We start from the raw sequence: 22,395 nt of genomic DNA, 5'->3' as shown, positions 1-22,395 counted from the left end.
CATAAGGGTGCTATCAAAGCCATAAATATCTTTAATTCCCTAAGCAAACCACACCCCTACAATCATACTACTAGGAGCCATTGCCTTATCCTACATTGGTCAACATGAATACTCAAAATGGGAAACATAGCAGCATGAACCATGCATTGCTACTTTATCTAAAGAAAAATCACAAGAAGACCATGCGAAGGCCAAGCCTTAGAGAGCATCCCACTAGATGATGTGAAAGTCTTTCACAATTGTTGACCCTAATAAGAAGTCAAAATCCATGATGGTTTATTGACCCAAACATTGCATCAAGAATCATTTAGTTTCTCCTAAGGTTCTCACCACTAAAATATGCATGCTTAGAAGACCAACTAGCATTGCCAACCAATACTCACATCATCACCACCTTTGACTGGTCAATGCTTCAAAAAAACACTCACACTACACCTTAGGCCTTCAGTACTCTACCTAAAGAGTATGGCATTAGTGTGTCTCTCTTTAAGATTAGAGAGAACTACAAGCCACAATCTCTTGGCCATTTTAAAAAAAAGACATTGCTGATCGATTTATGAAATGGCAAAAGAATTGGCCTAGCAAACCAAATGATTTCTAATAGAATGCTTTTTAGAACTAGACTCAACCTTTTGCACATTCACAAAACTCCTTGCCATGATCAATTACACTTGCATCCCAATGGTACCCCACGTGGAAAGAATGAGCATTTGTATCATAAAAGTATTTCTATCTAACAGCAACTTTCATGCAAAATCTTTGAGAAACAATTGCAAAAATGTTGCTTCCTACCTATGCATTCACTATGAGACTTACAAATCTATCCAAGGTTGAAGCACTCAAGTAGCAATGGACCTTCTCCAATTTCTTTGCATGTAGCTGGTATTGATTGCACTATGACATGGATACTAAATGTAGCTGGCTCATCACCTTGGCCAAACAACGTCACACAATCAATTTGCTAGGATGTGACCCTGAATACCACAAGTTTACTTTCTTATTGTCTATCATTGAAACTTGCAAACTAAACACACTAAAAGAGTTGCTTCATCACCCACTTCCGAATAAGACCTCAACTAAAGACTTGCTTAATGACTTTATGTTTCACCTTTGTGTACTTATAGTTCAACCTACAGACTAGACAGCCTTGCTGAGTATACTGAATACAAGAAAACTAGGCAGAGGGAAGAGACTGAGAACCCTAACCCTACTGATGAGCTGGACAATAGAAAAAAGAAAAAAAGAGAAGAAACAGAGTTGAGCTCATCATCAAGAGACTTTGATGAAGGAGAAACAAGAGAGTAGTAAATGATTATTTGCACTACAAAAAAGAGGTTAACGAAATAATGGAAAATGCCGAAAGGCCTAGGATGAAGCAAAAATGGGAAGAGCATGAGTGAGCACTAAGGGCTTCCATTGACAAGGAAATGTGCAAAACGAATCAGTCTATCTCACAGCAACAAGTAGTTGAGATTCTAATAAAGAAGGGAGAATCCTTTAAAGGGAAGAACAAGGTATCACAATCTTCTAAATGAGCAACCCTTTGTGAGCTAATGACATAGATAGGAGCATGAAGGCATAGATCGATGAACTCACCAAGGCAAAAGAAACCATGACTATGAATCAAGAAAATAGACAACACAATGATGAATCATCCAAGAGTACACACGAACTTCCTATAAGGCAGGACACGATAAGTAGAATAGGAGCTCTAGGGCAACTATTTGTAGAGCTCAAGAGGGATAAAGTAGAAGCAACAAAGGCTAAATATGAACTCTAAGAGACATTGGATAAAACCCCATAAGCCTCCAATAAGTTCCTTATGGAGTTTGATGACCAAGTATAGGAACTCTAAACACAACTACAAGAGAGACTCAAAAACTTCAAGAAAATGCCTTTGCACTTAGAAGAAAATATTAAATATTGAAAGCTAGAGAGAAAGAGGCGGACAAGTTGTGCAAACAATTGTCATAGAAAAATCATCAATAGACTGAGGTCACCCTCTAGCTAGCCCATGAGAAGGAAAAATAACCTTGCATGAGAGAGAAAGCAGGGAGAATCACATAGTACATGGCCAACGAAAGGCTGCATACATAGGTCTACAAGAAACAATACCTACTAGCCTAATAGGGTCCATAAGCCTACTGAAAGGTGAAATCCATAGACTATATGAAATGATACTATTGACGCTATCCAATGACCTACAAGACACACTATACATAGAAAGTTAGCATAAGGCCTCACTAGAAGTCTACAAGTATGTCATGGCTAAGCAACAAAAACCTTTTCAAGAAGCTACAATGTTGGCCTTCACCCCACAAATTGAGCTCCTTGTTGATGAGCTCAAGGCTCAACTAGGATTGATATATGACACCTTGGAAAGCATGGAGTAGGCCCAAGAATTCAATCTAATGTCCCTAGAATAGACCAAGGTAGACTTGATCCGTCATATGAGAAATAAAGATTATGAGAATCATGAACTAAATGCATATTGTCTTTTGCAATCAAAAACACCTCATCCAACATCTCCCATTGCTATACAGCCACTAACAGTCATGACTTCCCCTACTGATCTACCAAAACCACCAAAGCTCAATGTAGGTGAATCAAAAGAGTAGACAATAAAAGAAGAGGATCAAGAGCAAAAGAAGGCATATGCTACCATGGTACAAATATTGAGATTACGATACCTAATGTTGTTGCATATGTGTTCTATCTTGTCAAGGTGCAAGACATTCTCGATACCTATGCTTTGTTGCAATATACTCCAAATTCCTATGAATGGTTCATTCCAAAGTAGAGGGAAAATGTATCATCATCCAATTGACTCTTGTATAAACCTAACTCACTTGTGTGCATCATTGTTTTATGTATTAATTAGCTCAAAGCTTGTATGAGCATGTACAAGTTAACTTGAAACCCCTCAATTTTTGGAACAATGCTAGATCTTACGCGAGGGTACAATACAAGCTAAGAGCTCTAACTTTTTGTTCTAGCTATGATGACAAATCACAACAAAGTTATCATAAACTCTCTGTATCTTTTCACATTGACTCCATGGTACTCTCAAAGTTTCACCATGAAAAATGCAAAATAATAGGTGGCAATAGATGAAAAAGAAGAGCAATGCCAAACTCAAGACCACAACATGACATCAACAAGGGAAGCTTTTTGTGAAGATTTACACTAGGGAAACAACAAGATCATAGGATCATCCTCGAGTCTTGAGAGCTTGACAAAGACATAAGAGAACCATCCACAATGAGGTCTCAATTTCTTCAACCATGATATTGTTGACTACAACGTTCAATGGTCATCCACTCCCTATGGAGGAGTTGCAAATGTTCTTCATCAATAATCTAAATCTTCATTAATTAAAGATCCTTCTTCAACAACCACTTCACCAATAGTAAGGCATTGCACTTTTAATATCCAGGCTCACTATGCAATCTTCATTGTGCACAACTCCATGCGAGCCATGTTTATTATTTGCAATCAGTCTTCAAATCTCTCCTACTTCCACTTCAACTTTGTAAGACTACAATACAAGCTCTATGATATTATTGTTATAGGAAGAGTGAAAAGAGAGAAGGAAAAACAATAATTAAAAATGTGAGAAAAAGAAATAAACACTCACAAATACTACATCACATGTGGGGGTCCTTAAGTTAGATGCATTTGGTGATCTTGGTCAACAACCTTTGTCTCTAATACCCTAGCCTTTTTCCCATTTTTCCTCACATTTTTTGAGGGCACATCAAGGTCCGGATATACCTAGGGAGTCTCAGCTCACCTCAAGGTTAGGATATACCTAGCGAGTCTCATCTCACCTCAAGTAGACTTGTCTTCTTGAGTCACTATCACATTTTCCCTTTCCACTTCATTCATTTCAATGCTAGCAAATCAACTTTGAATCTAGATTGAAAAGCTACGTTAATCGAAGAGGATAGCAATTCCATCAACTAGCACAATTGATTGATTCAGTATAGAGAACCATTTTCTTCAAGAGCTACTGGGATTGGACTCTTGCTTTTGTCCATCCCATATCCATCCCATTTTAGGTGTTCTCCATGTCCTTATACAAAAATAGCATTTTCGCTCATTACCACAATTCTTTCCATCTTCATCACCCCAGGATTCCTTGCTTCATTAGCCATCATCAACAACATAAAAATTGATGATTTACTCTTCCAACTAAATAATAGCCTATGTAACCATGCACATACACAAAGTATTTACACCATAACCTATACATTTTTTTTGTTCCTCAAGTGTGGGACAAAAACTTTAAGCTTGTCTAGAGTTTAACACATCTTCCAAACCAATATTCTTTTGTCCACAAAATATCTTGTAAACTATTAGTCTATTCTTTTTGTTTCAAAGTCATTTTTTCAAAACAAACAAAAATAAATAAGATTTGGTTGATGTGATAATGATATTCACTACTACTTCAAACGCACCAAGCATGCAATGCATGTTGTTATCAACGATAGGCAAAAAAACCACGATATGCATTTACATGTATTGGCTAGTTATTTGTCAGTATAGGTTTAGCCTGTAGAAGGGTCATTGCTCAATAGATAAAAGTTAACTCAATGGATGCGAGGTTTTACTTCGCAAGTATTGTACATTGGTGCTCAATGCCTTTTTCAATTGTAAATATAGGAAACTCCTCATGCATATTGTCTCCCCTATTCTTTTTAGAATTACCAAGAATACATCATGTCTCATTCTTTGCAATAAAGTACAAACTTCCTCAAAACATTGCAATGCCTTTAACATTGGTTTCATAGGGTCAACCACCTGTTGGATTCATTGATGAATGTCACAAAATACAAATACCCACTAATCAAAGCCATCCTCACAAGACCACAAACATTTACATACAATGTATACTACTTGGTTTCCCTCACTAAACTACGCTTTGGAAAATGCAACCCATTAGATTTTTCCAAGTAGGTGCCCCTCACACACATATTTTCAAAAACCTACAAATGTGGAAAATTAGATGTTATATCATGTGTACTAATCAAACACATAAAGAAACCCTATCTTAGATGTCCAACACATGGTTACCATAACTTAGCATCATCTCCATCGAAAAACTTCTAGTAACAACATGTTCATCATGTGCATCTCTCTTGCATTTATCTTGTAAAGTCCAAGACATAAGATCCCTAAGGAAATGATAATGCCACTACTATGTTAGGAACACAAACAGAGCTACAAAGCTGAGGTTTGGAGTTGCAAAATTTGATTAAAAACTCTTCTTTATGGCTGATAGACAAAGAGATAATGAAAGAGTGGGTATACCACCATTTGCTAACATAAGTTACACTTGCATACATCTCAAATAGGATTGAAGTGCTTCTAGCACACTAAATAAAAATTTTTTACAAAGGCATTTCCAAATAGAAACACAACTCCCTGCTAGATAGAATATGCTTACTAGCACCAACTTTAACATAACAAACATCCAAACCAAAACTATGCCATACATAAGCTATGTATGGAACCATCCTACTTGTGGTGAACATTGAATCATGCAAAAAATTTAATAAGAGTACGATAAAGCTAAGGTGTCATTTGAAGCAATTTCCACAACAACAAATCACTATTTGGTATCTTTAATTTTAATACATAAATGTATTGACTCACTCCCATTCACATGCTAAGATTCAACTTGTTTATGCAAGTAAGCTACCTATGTCTCATAACATACCTAATGAATACTAGAAAGTGCAACCCAAGCCTTCTCGTAGTTTGACATGAGTGGATGTGAGATATGATTGCTCTTTTTGTAGATAGACTAGTAATAAATGCCCATGTGCATTCTTTTGATCCCATTTAGATTCTTTCTTGAGTGTACAATACAATAGGCACGTTTGCAACTATAGCTTCACAACTACTTAGGACTTGCCTCGTCCTCTACTATATTGTCAAAGCCAACAGTTGCATGCTTGCATGCACACATACAACCTAGAACTAAATGGAAATAGTGTACGCGTGCACAAGGGAAAAAACTTCATATGGAGGGAAAAAGCCAAGCAATCCTAAGCATTTTCACACATCAATAGTGCCAATACTTGTCATGAAGCATTTTTTACCCTTGTATTAGGCATGTCAATTATACTAAACCATTGTCATGAAGCATCTTTAACCCTTGTATTATGCATATCAATACCACCATAGTAGATGCTATAGTATGCTTAAGTTATAGAACTTTTATGAGATTATCTTGTATAGCTGGATAGGCTTGTAATACAGGAACTTTCATGAGGTCCAATTTATGCTTCATTGTATACCTACCTTATAATCTACTAAAGAACAATTATGAGGGATGAGCAATCCTAGAGACAACTTCCAATAAGGCACCACAACTCACACTAGCTTGAAGGCCCAATTAGATACACACTTGGAGCAAATATTTATCCATCAAAATCATGATCAATATAAAGAAAGCTTTCATCAACAAGAGTTCTCACGATCCTTGGCAAGATTTCTCATGACCTTTCTTGGTGGATTAGGAAATATTATTCACCTGACCTATGGATTCAAAGCAAGTCTAAATCCTCATGTAGGGAGCCCTAAAAATACTTTCCATTAAAGGCTAGGGCATTTAATTTGTTGAGACTAATAAGACCATAACCAACTACTTCCAAACCTCAAGGTAAAACTTAGTCCCTTTAAATAAGAAAATGGAAGATCCATTTTACCTCCAATTAGCTAGTGGAAAAAATCATTTAAAAAATCTCAACAAACAAATGCTAGCCAACACTGATGATACATAAACCTTTTCACTCCTTGCTTATGCACCCTTTGCTCCAAAAATGGGATAGATTCCTTAGTGCTCCAAACAAGATTAGAGAAACCAAGCTTAAGATGAATAGGCTTCTAGTACACCAAAATAAGATGGAAAGCCTATTTGGGAAGGCAAAGAAAAGAAAACATTCCTTGACTAGGATTAACTACTTCCATGCAAAATAGCTCCATGACTTTTAACCTTGTCCAATATCCATTTGACTTGCTACAAGAAGATAGCATTATTTACCACTTGATAACATCATTCTCTAGAGACGCATCCCCCAAGAATAACTTCCATTTTCCAATCCAAACATTGGTCCTAGTTACACACCACTATAGAGTACTTAAAGTGGATGTTTTATTGACACATTCGAGTGGTGGATGGCCATCATGGCCAATAGCCTTTATACACAAGGATAATGAGCAACCTTTTGATATTAGAACAATAGCCAAGTGTATATCCACTAGTAATTATACACCAACTACTACCACAATCATATTCTAAAAAGGAATAGCTTCCATTTTCCAATCCAAACAATTATCCTAATTACACGCCACTATGGGCACTCAAGTGGGTGCTGTTTTATTGACACATTTGGGTGATGGATGGCCATCTTGGCCAATAGCATTTATACACAAGGGTAGTAAACAACCTTTCGATGTTAGACCAATAGCCAAATGTATATCCCCTGGTCAATACACACTACCTACTACCAAAACATATTCTAACAAGGAATAAATTCCATTTTCCAATCCAAACATTGATCCCAATTGCACACCTCTATGGGTAGTTAAGTGTTATTAACACATTTGGGTGGTGAATGGCTAACTTGGCCAAAAAACTTTATACAAGGGTAGTGAACGACCTTTTGATGTTAGACCAATAGGCAAGGATATATCCCCTAGTAATTACCCACCACCTACTACCAAAGCATATAATAACTCTTCTGGTCAGTGAATTCATCCAAGGGCCCTACTAAAAAGTGTGTATAACTTATGGATACAAAGACTCCAAACTTAGTGCATGTAAAACACATAATCCAATCTAATACCCATTTAGCTGAGTATGGCACATAAGACCTTTGAAGAGAGATTTGGTGCAATGTTATTGCATGGTTTAAGTGAATTGCTTGACTTTGAGCCTTGCCAAGAGGGCGCATTGGGGTTGGGGGTGGGTGTGTGGTTGTTGGGTTTGGGTCGTCTTCAACACAATAGCATACAACTCCTACACTATATGAAGCCACCCTACATATCTTTCTTACATGCTAGCAACACAATATTTCCCAATTACTTGGGATCTATGATGCTATTAAGAATCTAGCATTGCTTTAACTAACTTGATTCGCTTTGCTTTGAAAATTTTAAAAAAAGTTATCATAAATACATACCCTCAAATATTTGACTTTGCATAATTAAGTCCAACAATATCATCACGAGCAAGCAACTCCTAATTCCAATACATTTACACAAGCCAGGAGGATCACAAGCACAACATATCTAAGAGATGTTGGAATGGAAGTCAGAACCAGTCTATCAAATGTATGACACTTTTAAAGAAGAAATGGAGCAAAAGTAGATTCTCCCTTCATGCAACTTATGCACCAATGAAAAGTAGAATTTGTACAACCTTGATCTTGTCAAAGTGGCTAGCCCCGACTTTGGTGGTGATGTGATGTTCTTTGTACTGCTTTAGTTAGTCTGACTAGACTTATCTTTAGTTAGTCAGAAATGAAACAGGATGCAGAAATAGAAATCCCCTCTCAGCTCATTGCTTTGCTGACTCGTTTACATCTTGCTTGCAACAATTAGACATTTTTATGCCTGAAGAATCCAACCTTGCAAAAACTATTCATCAAGACAAACATGTTGAACGTATAGTAGCCATGCTTGTAAAAATAGACTTTCCTTCAAACATCTACAAGAGCCTAGATGTATGCATGTCAATAACCAGTAAACATCTTACATGGATTGCCATGCTCTCTTGTACAGCAGATGCTTCCCCTCTCTAACATCAATTGATCCCGTCCCTCCTTACAAGACAAACTCATGTGAAAGAATAAAACAAAATATTTGCTGTGGCACAGGGGTATTCCCAGGTCATGGCATCCTTTTGGGTTCTTAATACACTGGATGGATAAACTTTGGCACAATTTGCTAATTTTGTAGCTGCGAATGCTGACCTGATGGAAGAGCTCAGCCAATTTCCCAATTCTTCTCACTCACAACCACTTAACAAGAGAAAGTGGCATAATACAGAACATGGCAAATGCACCAAAAATAGATACAAATACGTTGCACTACCCCAGTGCCACATGGATTCCACCCAGTTCCATAGCATAGCAGTGCTCAATTCTGGTTTCTTGTCAAAAATACCTCTTGAAAGCACAAATAGAATCGGAAGAGAACTTACAAAAGTAAAAGCAAGGCCAACCACAGCAGCAAGCCAACTTTGCATGCTCCTTTCCTTGCTCAAACGTTTTACAGGGTATACACTCACGGACATTGGAACCAGTAACACAGCACCTGTGAGAGCTGCAGCGAAATTGATTGATGACATGATTCCAATACCTATGGTTGCTGCACCAAGTGTGGCAGCTTTGATAGCTGCCCATTGGCCTCTAACTTTAAAGCAAGGAGTAAAATCTTGGAGTAGACCCATAGATTTCCCTATACAGGGCAAAGAAAGAATCAAGAGTGATAAACTGATAGCAGAGAAGGCAACCCATAGAAGAAATTTACTATCCGAGGTTGCTGCAATGTGATATAGAAGTGGAGGGCAGATTGCTACCAGGAAAGCCCACAACTCAACAAGGCATACAGTTAATACTGCAAAAGTCCATCTGGCAAAGCTCAAACTACTACCCAAAGGGAACCAAGTTACGTCCACCAGATCTGCTGTGCATTTTTCAACCTTTTCCTTGTCATCCAAGCCCTTGGACAAGCTTTTCAAGTTCGAATCACTTGCTTCAGAGCACAGGGCTGCAGCTTTCAGTGGGAGAGTGATAAGCAGAAGCAATAGAGGGACTATGTATATGCCCACCGATACAAATCTGTTTGGACCAGTTAGGAAGTAAAGAAAAAAGGACTGATGGAATTTCTCTAGAAGATTGTTTACTGACCGAACAGTCCCTTCAAGAAGCCTGAAATTTGAAGTAACACAGTTATACATTTAGAATCAACGCTTCGGAAACTGGATGCTTACTATCCTTCTGCCTATACATTATTGCATACCTGCCAAATTTTCTTAACGATCCGGTATGCCCACCTTGGGGCTGAGAAGCAATAGACATCATTATTGTCACTGCATCTATTTGGTAGTCTCGAAATGCACCATGAGCACCTGTTGGGACTCCTTGTGCCTGCATTACAGAAACCCAAGGATTTACGCACACACCAAAATTGATGTAATAGTAAAGACAAAGTTTCAGAAAATGTTGAAGTCTTTCTGGGGCAGACAGCATGCCATTAACCTGAAGAAAAAGAGAACGTGCTAGTGTTGCAGATCCTTGAACGTATTCAAAGGCAGGTAGACCAAACTTCCATCCCGAATTTAGGAAGCCAGCAATTTGTCCCAACTTCTCAAAAAAATGACCAACAGAATGGAGCCATGCCCAGTCCAGCATTATAGCAGCAGTGTCTAGCTGCACATGCAACCCTTCTCTATAGACTGCAAGATTGTTCACTACATTAATGAGATCTAAATTTGGCATTTGACCATTTGGTCCCTCCGTGTATACAGTTAGAGAATCACTCAGCACTCTACCCTGTGTCTGCTGTAAACTGAACACTATGCCTGCTGCAATAACACCGGCTCGCTTAAAATCACCAATGTTTAGATAATCAGAAAGCAAAGATGCATAATCGTTTTCAAAGAAATCATGAAGCTTCTTAGTATTATACAACACAGGTTCATGGTATTCCTTTAACCATGCTGCAACGCCAAAATGAGGACCATAATGCGAATCTGCTGCAAGCCAAATAATATCCTTTGCCAACCATGCTGCTTTGCTGAGAAGATGGAACAATGATAAACCAAGTCCAAGGGCTAAAGTATCAGCATCTGTTAGATTCTCAGCATCAAAGGGAGTCACCAAAACAATTGCTTCATTCCCTTCTCCACGAGGTGCACGAAGTATGCCAGCTATACTCATGCCGAATCTGTCAGATCTGTCTGCCTCATTACTTTCTTTCAATCTCATTGATTCTAACTGTTGAGAGGTGAAAAAGTGCACAGATGAAAAAGGAGGCCTTGGTGGTCGGAAAGGGTGCAGGTAAATGTCAGCATCCATGGCGATTAGATACTTTTGAAGAGAACTCCGTACAGCACTGTCAAAACAAAGCAAGGTACATGTGATCTAATGGAAAAATAAATCCATTAAGTAGGCTATTGAATTTGCAAATGTTCAAATAATTTTCTTAGTTTTATGCTTAACCCAAATTGGAGTAGGTAACACTCATGGAAGAATTTGCAACTCTTTATTTAACTTCAGTTGAAGGAACAAACTTGGCTGGGAACTGCTGCTGCAAACAGGCTCATAAAACTTATTACATTGCACACTACATGGAAAATAAGATGGCTTGTGGAACTATACATGCAGAATTAAGGTAACTTCAAATGATTTTCTTAGTTTTATGCTTAACCCAAAATGGAGTAGGTAACACTCATGGAAGAATTTGCAACTCTTTATTTAACTTCAGTTGAAGGAACAAACTTGGCTGGGAACTGCTGCTGCAAACAGGCTCATAAAACTTATTACATTGCACACTACATGGAAAATAAGATGGCTTGTGGAACTATACATGCAGAATTAAGGTAACTTCTTTCACAAGTTTTCTTTCCACAAGCTTTTAGGGTTGTCAAAACAAACCCTATATTGACTTGGAAGATTTTGGGTGTTGAATACTGATTATCCATCACATTTTAAAATGGGACACTCACTATTTAGAAACCTGAAAGAAGCACTTTCAAGAGCTGTGCATATCCTGAAACAGCACCAAAATACACAATCCAGCACTTACAAGATATGTAAAAGTTATTAGAATCCTCCTTCAAAATATTCTAGTGACTTCAAATGTTTTCTTTGTGATTCTTACTACAAAGGATCAAACACATTCTTGATAGTCCATGTCACACTGATAAATTCTCTCTAATCCATATTACACTTGGTTATTATCTACCTTTGTGTGTAAACACACATTATTGTGTGTAAAAGTGCATGTTTAGGTGTGAACACCTTTTACGCCACTAAGCATTAAATAAGAATTAGTTGTACACCTTAGCCTATATATTCAAGCCCTATCAGTTGTACTTTCATCTCACTTATCAATCAATCTCTCCATTCAGTTTGCATGTATATAAAAGCTTTGTTGGCCTAGGTGTGGAGCAATTGTGCAATTAATTTAATGGAAAATGAATGAGAACGAAAGAATTAATCAATGCATCACGAATGAGTAGTAGTGTATTGATGAGTGAGAGAGAGAGTACAACACTCAAGGCGATCACACTAAATAATGCCACACTTATGTGCTAATGAGGCACAAAGTGTCCATTAATAATAAAATGAAACCCTAATGGCTTAACTGCCATAGGAAACCCAAAAATAAACCCTAAACCTAGTGTCGCTTAGTGCCTATGATACTAGAGGCAACAATTGCATTTAATGACACTTAACATGCCTAGGGAGCCCAGATCATAGATCAAAGGGCATCAATGTGTAGCTTGTGAGATGGCCTACAAACTCCCCTCCATGAAATGGTACTCTAGAATGAGTAGCCTCCCCCATCAAAACGCAGGACAAACAAGTCAGAGTTCCAAAAGTCCTCATCTACTCAAACTGAGGCTCATAAGCAAGAGATGACAAGACATGACAAACATGACTGCTAACGACCCGATCATCATTAACCACACATGGAGGGCCATCAAAGAGGACACGAAAGCCCAAAGTAGCAATGGCTGAGATGGAAAGAAGGTTCTTAATCCCTCGCACATAGAGGACATTTGGTAACGTCATAGAACTACCAAAAAAAGCATTAACTTGAACAATACCAATGCTTTCAATTGTATAAGAGGCATTGTTTGCACACATGACTATGCCCCCCTTAGGTATATGAAAAATGGATGAGCAAGAAGTGATGTGCTTAGAAGCACCACTGTCGAAATACCAAGTAGAAACTGCATCAATGATAAGAGAACAAGTATCATGTATGGAAGTATTATATTGACATTCACTGAAGAAAGTATATTCCTTGTGCTTGGCGAGATTGGCCATCTCATTTGTGACAACGAGACCGGACTCCTTTTTCTTCTCCGATGCAATGTGCTTATGACATTCAGTGATGTCGTGCCCCATCTTTCAATAGTAATTGCACTTCTTTGGTTTGTTAGACGTACCTTTGGAGGGATGGAAAGAGAATGGACCAACAGCATGGGAAGATGTATTGGAGGAATTAATTGATGAAGAAGATGAATGAGCGGCATGGTTATTTGCTGGTTTTTAACCAGCGTGCTTGTACTTCACATGGTTTTGACCTTTTCCACAATGGTGGGTAGAAAAGGCTTGCTTGGTCACCATGGTAGCATTGCAATTGAGACAACTTTGTTTTTCCTACAATAAAAGAGATATAAGCAAGTCGAAACTATAGGTAATTTGGTTGCCCATAGTTACCAACTGCAAGGTGGCAGCAAAACCTTGATACGACTCCAATAGACCATTAAGAGTGATGGAAACAAGTTGATTATTTGGGACTTCATCATTATTTAATAATTGTTCAATTAGATCCTTGATGCTAGTGAGATAGGCATCTATATTACCTCCTCCTTCTAGGGGAACATATTCGAGTTGCTTATGTAGGTACGCAAAGTGCGCTTCATAATTCATTGCACACTTGATATAATGATGCAAGCTTTTGCCACGTATCCTTGGCTGTCTTGCATGATTTGATGTGTGAAATGATATTTCTCTTCACCAATAAAGCAATTAAGGCATGCACTTGGGTGTCACAACCATCCCATTGAATTTGATCTTGAGTAGCAGGCGTTGTGGAAGAGAAAGATGATTTGGCATCATTAGAGCCACCTCGCAATGCAAAGGCGAGAGGTGCTAACGGTGTAGGAGAAACCGGCCTTTGATTGGTGACATTCACAATATGCCATAGATTCTTTGTGACAAAAAAATGTCACATCATGTAAGCTCACATTGAGTAATTGGTGCCGTCAAGCTCGTCGTCAGTGCCAAGCATGCCCAACAAATCATTATAATTTATTGTTGGCCATGAGTGGAAATAAGTAATAAAATAATATTTTCCAAGTGAAAAGAGAGAAAATAGATGCCTAAATAATAATAAGATGTTGACAAAAGAGATGTTGTCCACCTCAATGAAGTCGAATAATATGAGGAATAATAATTTTTTCTTGCTGAGGAGAGAGAAAAATGCTGAAAGTAATTATTTTCAGAAATAAAATGTTACCTAATTGAGGCGGTGATCAGCAATATACTGAAATCAGAAATTAGTGGCAGAGATGCTCTAATAATGCAGCCAACATAATTAACTTGAATAGATTCACTCTATAACTGCACAAAAATAAGATAATTTGTCTTCAATCTTGATGGTGATGGGCACAAACCGTCCCATAAAGGATGTCTTCAATATGCAGTAGCCAAAGAGGATGGTTTGAAGCAAAAGCCCCAAATTTTGGCAGCCCAATGATGAAAAACTGCAAAGATAATGCCAAGAGGGGTAGTTCGTATGCCACAGAAGAAAATTGGACAAAAGCCCCAAAAATTAACTGAAAATTGAAGAGAAACTAAAGAAATTGGATAAAATTATTACCCAATAACTATAGGATGCCGCGCCTCAAGGTGAATTGAGCCTCGATTTCAATAAAATTTCATGAATTTCAAAAATGTCCCAAAATCTTCCAAAGAAATTGGGGTGAAATTGAGCTCAAATGTCAAAAAGCCCCAAATTTTGTCAGGAAATTGAAGAGAAATCTGACAATTTTTGTGAAAGTTTTACCTAAAAGATGCCCGATGTTGTGCCTGGTGATAAATTGTGCCTCAATGCCAATGAAGAATGCCAAAATTTTAAAAGCCCTTAAAATTTTTGGTGAAATTTGGGAATTTAGTGAAAAGCCCCAACTTTGTCGATGATGGATTATAAATTTCTTCAATCTAGTGAAATTTTTGGGAAATTTGATAGAAAGTCCCAAATTTTTGTACATATTGGGCACAAATTGAGTGATTTTTTAGAAAAGTCCCAAACTTTTGCTTAGGAGGGGCAATGTGTGTGAACAAGGGCTTTGTTGGCATATTAGGATTAAAAGCTAATAAGCTTTTGATGAATAGAGCTTTTGAAAAAGGCAAAAAAAAAGTTGTATTTTAAAAGAAGACCAGGTAGCCAATTTGGCGCATTGATGTGGCACAAAAGACGGGTGAATGGTCAACAAGGACACGGTAGGTTACAGTTGTCCAATGTTGGTTCGTCTCACATAGCGTGTGTTGGAAATGTGGTAGTGGGATGCGTTGGCAGAATTGGCGTGTGGACTATCGGCGATTGGGGCCACAACCAAGGGGCGATGTGGCGGATGGCAAGCGTCGAGTACTCAGCATGGCGAAAGCTTTAGCGGCAACATGGGAGCCGGTCGGCGGCTAATCAACAGAAAGCAGGCGACGCACTCGGCGGACAATCGACTACGTGGTGGTCTTGGTCAGCAAGCACGTAGCCCACGGAGAACTAATTGGGGGGACAGGTGGCAAATCAAGCACTACATGTTTGAAGGTGTAGGTGGCTGCAAATGACGATGAGGCAATCTGAAGAAAGATGTCGTAATGATACGAGGGTTGTAGGTCCAAGGCAATGATTAGATTGGCAAGATACCAGACCAATGTGGTGAAGTGTTGAAGATAAGACCAAGTAGTGGCACCAAAGGTTGAAATGGTCGCGTCCAACTGTCGCCCACCACTCGTTAGGGCGACAAAAGCTGGCACGATGGCAATGGCTTTTGGGCGGTAGCCGGCCAAGGTGTGGTGCTCAATGGCAATGGCAGCCAGCCAGGGCGTGTGAGATGGTCTACAAGCTCTCTCTCTCTCTCTCTCTCTCTCTCTCTCTCTCTCTCTCGATAACACTTCAAAGGATGCATAGGGATGCGTGACACATGGAATTGTGTCCTTGTGAAGGTGGTGTTTTGGAATTGTAGAGGGTTTCCATGGCATAAAGGTGAAAGCATTAATGCTATGGTTGGTGATGCTGACATTGTGTTCCTCGCTGAGACATACGAGCGGGAGACGTAGAATTCCGGATATCCCAAGGTACAAAATTCATAGCGCATATCAGCCACATGTAGGAAAAAGAGGGCAAGGAGGAGTTGCATGCATATACAAATGTCATTTGAAAGGAATGATTGATGTATGTAAAGTAGACCGACATAAGCGGTACATATGGATTATGCTCAAGCACATTACACCGATGTACATTGCGGAATGTTACATTCTACATAAGGAGTCCCTCTTCCATACACGACATGAAGTGGATTCGCAATAACCTTTTGAAGATTTGAGTATGGATGCATGTACATATATGCAACAAGGACATGTGATGGTCTTAGGTGACTTAAATGCGCGTATTGGACGTACGCAATTTCAGCTCATAGCCCGTGATGAGCTAGACAAGGAAGAGGTTGTGGAAGTAGATGCACGTTGGTGTAGACAATCTGAGGATACTGACATTAAAGCTCACGGACGTACTTTGATGGATATGGTTAATGCACATGCTGATATTGAATGGTATGAATTGTTTCAGTAGTGTGAAGATAGCGGAGGTAAATGTTGTCACTCATGAGAATGGTAGTGACGTTGATGTACTTCTTGCTTCTTCTTTGAATGCACACGCACTAATTGCAAATTCTGAGGATGACATGCACACTTGGATACTTGATTCAAGTGTGTCTTTTCGTGTTACACCACATTATGAGTAGTTTTCTAACTACAATAGTGGTACCCATGGTGTTGTCCACTTGGGGAATAACTATGCATGTAAAATTGTAGGCATTGGCAATGTGAAATTGGAATTTCAGCATGGCTCCGTGTTTGTTTTGCAAAATGTGAGGCATGTTATCTCAACTCAAAAAGAGATTGATAAGCATAGGGGAGCTAGATGACGAAGGCTATCACACTACCTTTGGGGATAGCAAATGGAAATTTCGTAAGGGCTCTCGCATTGTTGCCAAGGGCTCCAAAAGTGATACTTTGTATCCTTTGCATATATCTAAAGTGTGTGACCATGTAGTTGTCATAACTGAGTAGCTAAGTGTTTCTTTGTGGCATAGCCGGTTGGGACACACGAGTCAAATTGGAATGAAAGTGCTTCTCATTTGGGTTATTTGTTGTCTTTGAGGTATGCTGATTTTAAAGAATGTGATCATTGTATGTATGGTAAGCATGCTCAAAAGTCACATAAAAAATTACACTCTAAAGTCTTCACCTTTAGAGTTGGTACACTCAGATGTATGTCAGATGCCAGCATTATCTCTAGGAGGAAAGAAGTAATTCAATTTCACATTGCCAATGCCTACAATTTTACATGCATAGTTATCACTCTAAAGGTGAAAATTTCAGACACTTGCTAAAAATCAAACTAGCAAGTCATTAAAGTGTCTTTGCTCTAACAATGGTGGGGAATATGTGTCCAAAGCCTTTCAGGACTTTTGTGATAGCAAAGGGATTAAAAGGGAGCTCACTGCCCATCACAATCCACCCCAAAATGGCGTTGCAAAGCGTATGAATAAGACCATTCAAGGCAGGGTTTGTACCACGCTATCATATGTTGCTTTACCTCATGGATTTTGGGTAGAGGTTGTTATAACAATTGTACACCTGATTAATCAGCCAAAGTCCTGTAAATGTATTTTCCTAGGATATGGTAACGAGGGTGAAATGGAGTATCGACTATGGAATCCCAAGATAAGGAAAGTCGTACACAGCAATGATGTTATCTTTCGGAACGATCATATACACAAATAGCCCGAAAAGACAGGGGAGATCAAAAGGGTTGTATTCTGAGAGGATGTACTAATAGGACAGTAAAGAATACTCGCTAGACAATAGCAAAAACCTATTGTAAATGTCCTTGAAAATGTAGAGAATAATGCTGAAAATTATCAACAAGATATTGCTCATAATGTACCACACATTCAATAAGAAGGGATGTCTTTGGAACAACCAGAACCAGCTGTATAGCATGCTGAACCTGCAGAACAGAAAGATGTTAATGCACATTTGCAAGCTGAACCACCAGCAAATCTTGATCAATGGATTCGTAGGTCAACTAGAGCGCAAAGACAGCCAAATAGGTATGTTCTTGGTGACAATTATATGGTTGATTATGTCATGTTAACAGATTGTGGTGAGTTATCATGCTTCCAGGAAGCAATGGATAGAACAAACAAGAAGAATTGCATAAAGCTATGCTGTTAGAGATGGAATCTCTCATGAAAAATGGCACTTGGGATTTGGTGCATTTTCCTAAACAGCATAAAGTACTAAAATCAGCAGCTGATAATTGAAGATTATCAAGGGATTTCAGGAGCCAGCCCATCCCGAATTGATTTGGGGCAGCATTTGGCCAGCCAAGGATCAAATTGGAGAAAAAGTCCTGGGTGAAACAAGGGGCAAATGACCCAAAAGGCTTGCTGGACATTTATGACAGCAAGAGCAATTGGTTAGCAGGAGGAGATTGAAGAATCTCAAGTTGTACTCCTTCCAATTGAATGAAAGCTAAAGAAATACCGCAAGGGGCGCCAATTTTGGGGCCAACAGGGTGTCTACTGTCCAAGAATGTTATGGTAAAGTGTGTATTTCATTTTATGTGCATTTATTTATTGCTGTAATTAACTCTTAAATCAGGTTATCACCACCCATTCCAAGAAGGAAGGCTGGTTTCAGCACCACATTATCCACCAAACACCACACAGGGGGTTCGGTACATTTAGGCATGGCCTTTAGGACCTCTACATACCCGTTTCCGGGTGGTGTACCTATGACAGAGGCTTGACCTCCCACATACATACTTTCGAGTTATCCCTCTAGGATTGCATCTCAAACACGCTCGAGTGTGGATCGTTTAGTATCACAATTTACCTCTATGGCATTACCCAGTGGGCCATTCGATCATTTTCTTGTGTCCCAGCCAACATTTGGACAAGGCTATCATGTCCCACTCCTCCACCTACACCTACGGTATCGTACGAACCCATCACATTGGATATCAACCCATCACATTGGATATCATGTGCCTTGAGATAGAACCCATCACATTAATTTGAATCATGAGCCTAAAAACTTTCAAATCAAAGAAAATGATGACTTGAAAGTCAAGCTGGCTAAGTATCAACATCTCCTCACCAAGTTCTCAACCACTGGGACTCCTAAGTCCTCTAACTATCAAGTTACCCTCTTTCTTAACAAGCTACCAAGAAAAATTCCATTCTGTGCAACAGGTGATTTCACTGCCTCAAATGCCTACATTTTATGAGTTTGAGTGTCAACTGTTGCATTACGTATGGTTGTTTGATCAATTTCATAACATGTCCTTGATAGAGGAAGCTCTCATTGCCTCTTCTCAAAGGGGGCCATAGCGCAAGGACAAACAAAATTCAAATCAAAATCACACTCAAAACAGGGCTAGTGAATCCCAAGGAACTACTCAATCTACTGTTAAACGTGGATGGCAAAATGTATCTAAGAAAAATAGGTATTCTCAACATTGTCAAAAGGTTGGCCATTATGATGATGAGTGTCGATCTAAGCTAAGAAGCTCACAACCAAAATCCAAAAATCAGACCACCGCATCTAATCAGATAATCCCTAACAAGGAAAGTAAGGTCGTGTGGCAACCCCCAGGAAGAGCAATAGCAAGGCCAGACCCACACTGCCACCAATCCGTCATCACAGTTGGCAAACTACTCAACTCCACAGGATTTGTCTAACTGGTCCGCAAAGACCCACATAGTCTCCTTAGAGACATCAAATGCAAGTTTCGTTTACATCTGCGAGTTGCCTCCTAATGAGATGCTTGTAGAGACCCACACATCACAACCGAGCACATCAGCACCTATTTGGCTTGTCAATAGCACAGCTACACATCACATGACTCCTAGAGCGGACATTTTCATTTCTGAAGCCCCTGCAACCGGGAGTATTCGTGTAGGAAACAACTCCTTGATCAAGATTCAAACCCAAGGTCGCATGAGTTTTTTTACTGGCCTGGGCCAAGATCTCACTTCGTTGGATAATGTCTATCATGCCCCCCAACTTGGGGTGAACTTGTTGTCCATTCAGTAACTTTGCCAGTTGGGGCGAGCAGTTTTCTTCACCGCGACCATAGTCAAGATCCTAGACTCTCAAACTAGTTCAGTGATTGCTCAAGGCAAGGCACAACCTAATAGCCTTTAGCACATGACACACTTTCTTACCAAGCTAATTGCCAATGATTCAAAGTTCCATCGCTTTCAGGCTTTGGCTACAACACGAGAGTCCACAAACTCTGAGCATCTTTGGCATTTTCGCTTAGAACATCTTGGCTACGACTCTCTTTATGAGCTGTCGCATCAAGGGATGGTTGAGGGCCTTCTACGCCTAAAACTATCTCAAGAGGTCTGTAAAGCATGTTGGCTAGGTAAACAGCATCATACACCCTTTCCTCAGCAATCTATCACTTGTGTTCCTAAATCCCTTAGGTTCATTCATGTCGATCTTTGTGGTCCCACATCTGTCAGAAGTGGAGCAACGGTGGAAGCATAAACATGTGCTGAAATAAACTGCTGAAACACAAGACAAAAAGAGAAAAGAAAAGAACACGATACAGATGAGAACTCAGATGTATGCACGGGAAATGGAATCCATATATCTGAACACGAGACAGTCACATACAACAGTGAGTCACTGGCTGTGTGGGCACTGGCACTGGCTCCTCTCTCCACAGAGTCTGCAGATGGTGAAGATGATGATGACGATAATGACTGAGGAGGAGCACTGAATATAAATAGGCTGAAAAAGTGGGGAGCAATAAATGCTGGTCGGACAGCATTAATGCTGGCCGACTGGTGCATAAAAATGCCACACCAGAAAAAAACCTAAAATACCTAATAAAAATGCCCAGCCCAGATCAAGCTCAGACTCACACATGAGCTGACAAATACTCTGCTAACACCCTCTCTCAGATCATGGGTGATCTGATACAATACAATAGTACAATGAAAAGGGATCAGAAACTATACAACATAGAACCACCAAGTAGAACCATGAATACCCAAGCAGTGGGTGATCAAGCCACCACCAAGGTGCCTCGGAGAGAACTTGATGTCGATGTCGATCGTACCAAACACCGGAAAATAGGGAAGATCATAGAATGTCTATGTGTCCATCACCAAGATCTCGCAGTAGCATACAAGACCAGCCTGTCAAAAATGCCCCTGAACATAGGTGACCATGGATTCCCCGCCTTTGGTCAGACCGCCAAAGTGTCTCCTTGTGTGAGCTCCAGACGAAAGCCTCCCGCTCTCTGTCAGATAACCAGCTCATCATGAACCTGGATGTCAAGCCCAGCTCCAGGATTTGATTCCGCCAGACTGAAGTCAATGCGTCAGGGACATCTCTCTCCGGAACCTGTGCACCTGTATAAAAGTATAGATGAGGCGCGGCTGCCCCATCTGAACACCCGCTCACACTCCCTCTCTGGCACAAGAGAGTCGTGAGGGATGACCTCATCACCACCACTAGAAAGCAGCCGAGGAAGGGGCCACCAAGTCCTTCCCGCGATCCGAAGAAGAGGATCCCTTCCGCGCCTTGGACTTCACCTTGGTCGGAGGATTGGAGTCGGAGTCTGATGAAGGAGAGGACTCATCGGTAGAGTCAACATCCCGCTTTGTCTTCTGCTGCTCCTTCCTGGAAGCCGCTAACTTCTTGCAGTCCTTCCGCGAATGTCCCTTCTTGCCACAGTGGTAACACTGGGCCTTCGACTTCTTCTTCCCGTCACCCCTCTCTGAAGCTCCATAAGCCTCGCCTCCATAATGTGCCGGAAGCCGCCCCTGTAATCTCAAGGATGTCTCATGCTCAAGAAGCATCGAGGTCATGTGTGTAAAACTGACAGGAGTCGATGATGTCTATGCCCGCAAAGCATTGGCCACTCCATCAAACTCTGGGGGGAGCTTGTAGAGGACCGTCCCGAGGAGATGCGCCTCGAGAAGAGCAGATTGCATGTGCCGAAGCTGGTCCTGTACCTGCGTAACACGAAGAAGAAAAGACTGAATAGTATCTTTCGGCTCAAACTTCATCTGCTGGAGCTGGCCATAAAGTGTGATTGCCCGCATGGTGGAAGGTGCCTCGTACATCTGCTGCAACTTCTGCCATACTTCAGGAGATGTCCTACAGGAGGTAACCGCCGGTAAGACCACTTTAGAAATACACCAAAGCAACGCCGAGTAAGCACGGGCATCGTCCAAGTCCCATGTGAGCACCGCTTCCTCATGGCTGTTGTGGTAATGTCACAGCTATCCTCATCAAAGTCTTCAGGAAGAGAAAAAGGACGGAGAGGTCG

The 22,395-nt window shown here is 40.0% G+C and overlaps 1 protein-coding gene across 2 annotated transcripts in view; it reads right to left on the bottom strand.

The window, feature by feature from the left end:
• Positions 1-8,855: 8,855 nt before the first annotated feature.
• LOC148010217 (uncharacterized) overlaps positions 8,856-22,395 on the bottom strand; it is a 56,298-nt gene continuing 42,758 nt past the window's right edge. The window contains exons 4-7 of one of the 2 annotated variants that reach the window (XM_087672365.1): positions 10,275-11,130; positions 10,036-10,163; positions 9,593-9,944; positions 9,230-9,471 (exon numbers count right to left, since the gene is read on the bottom strand). In XM_087672365.1, coding sequence (XP_087528491.1) covers positions 9,373-9,471; positions 9,593-9,944; positions 10,036-10,163; positions 10,275-11,130 — 1,435 coding nt within the window. In that variant the 3' untranslated portion in view covers positions 9,230-9,372. Of the gene's footprint in view, positions 9,945-10,035; positions 10,164-10,274; positions 11,131-22,395 lie in introns of both variants that reach the window. The other variant, XM_087672364.1, reaches the window with a different exon arrangement.

This window comes from Lygodium microphyllum, chromosome 30, assembly GCF_053477565.2.
Source record: "Lygodium microphyllum isolate KBCC chromosome 30, Lygodium_microphyllum_v1.1.10, whole genome shotgun sequence".
In the NCBI taxonomy this organism is placed as follows: Eukaryota; Viridiplantae; Streptophyta; class Polypodiopsida; order Schizaeales; family Lygodiaceae; genus Lygodium; species Lygodium microphyllum.
The sequence above is the reverse complement of the archived record's forward strand: the minus strand, read 5'-3'. Positions and strand labels throughout refer to the sequence as shown.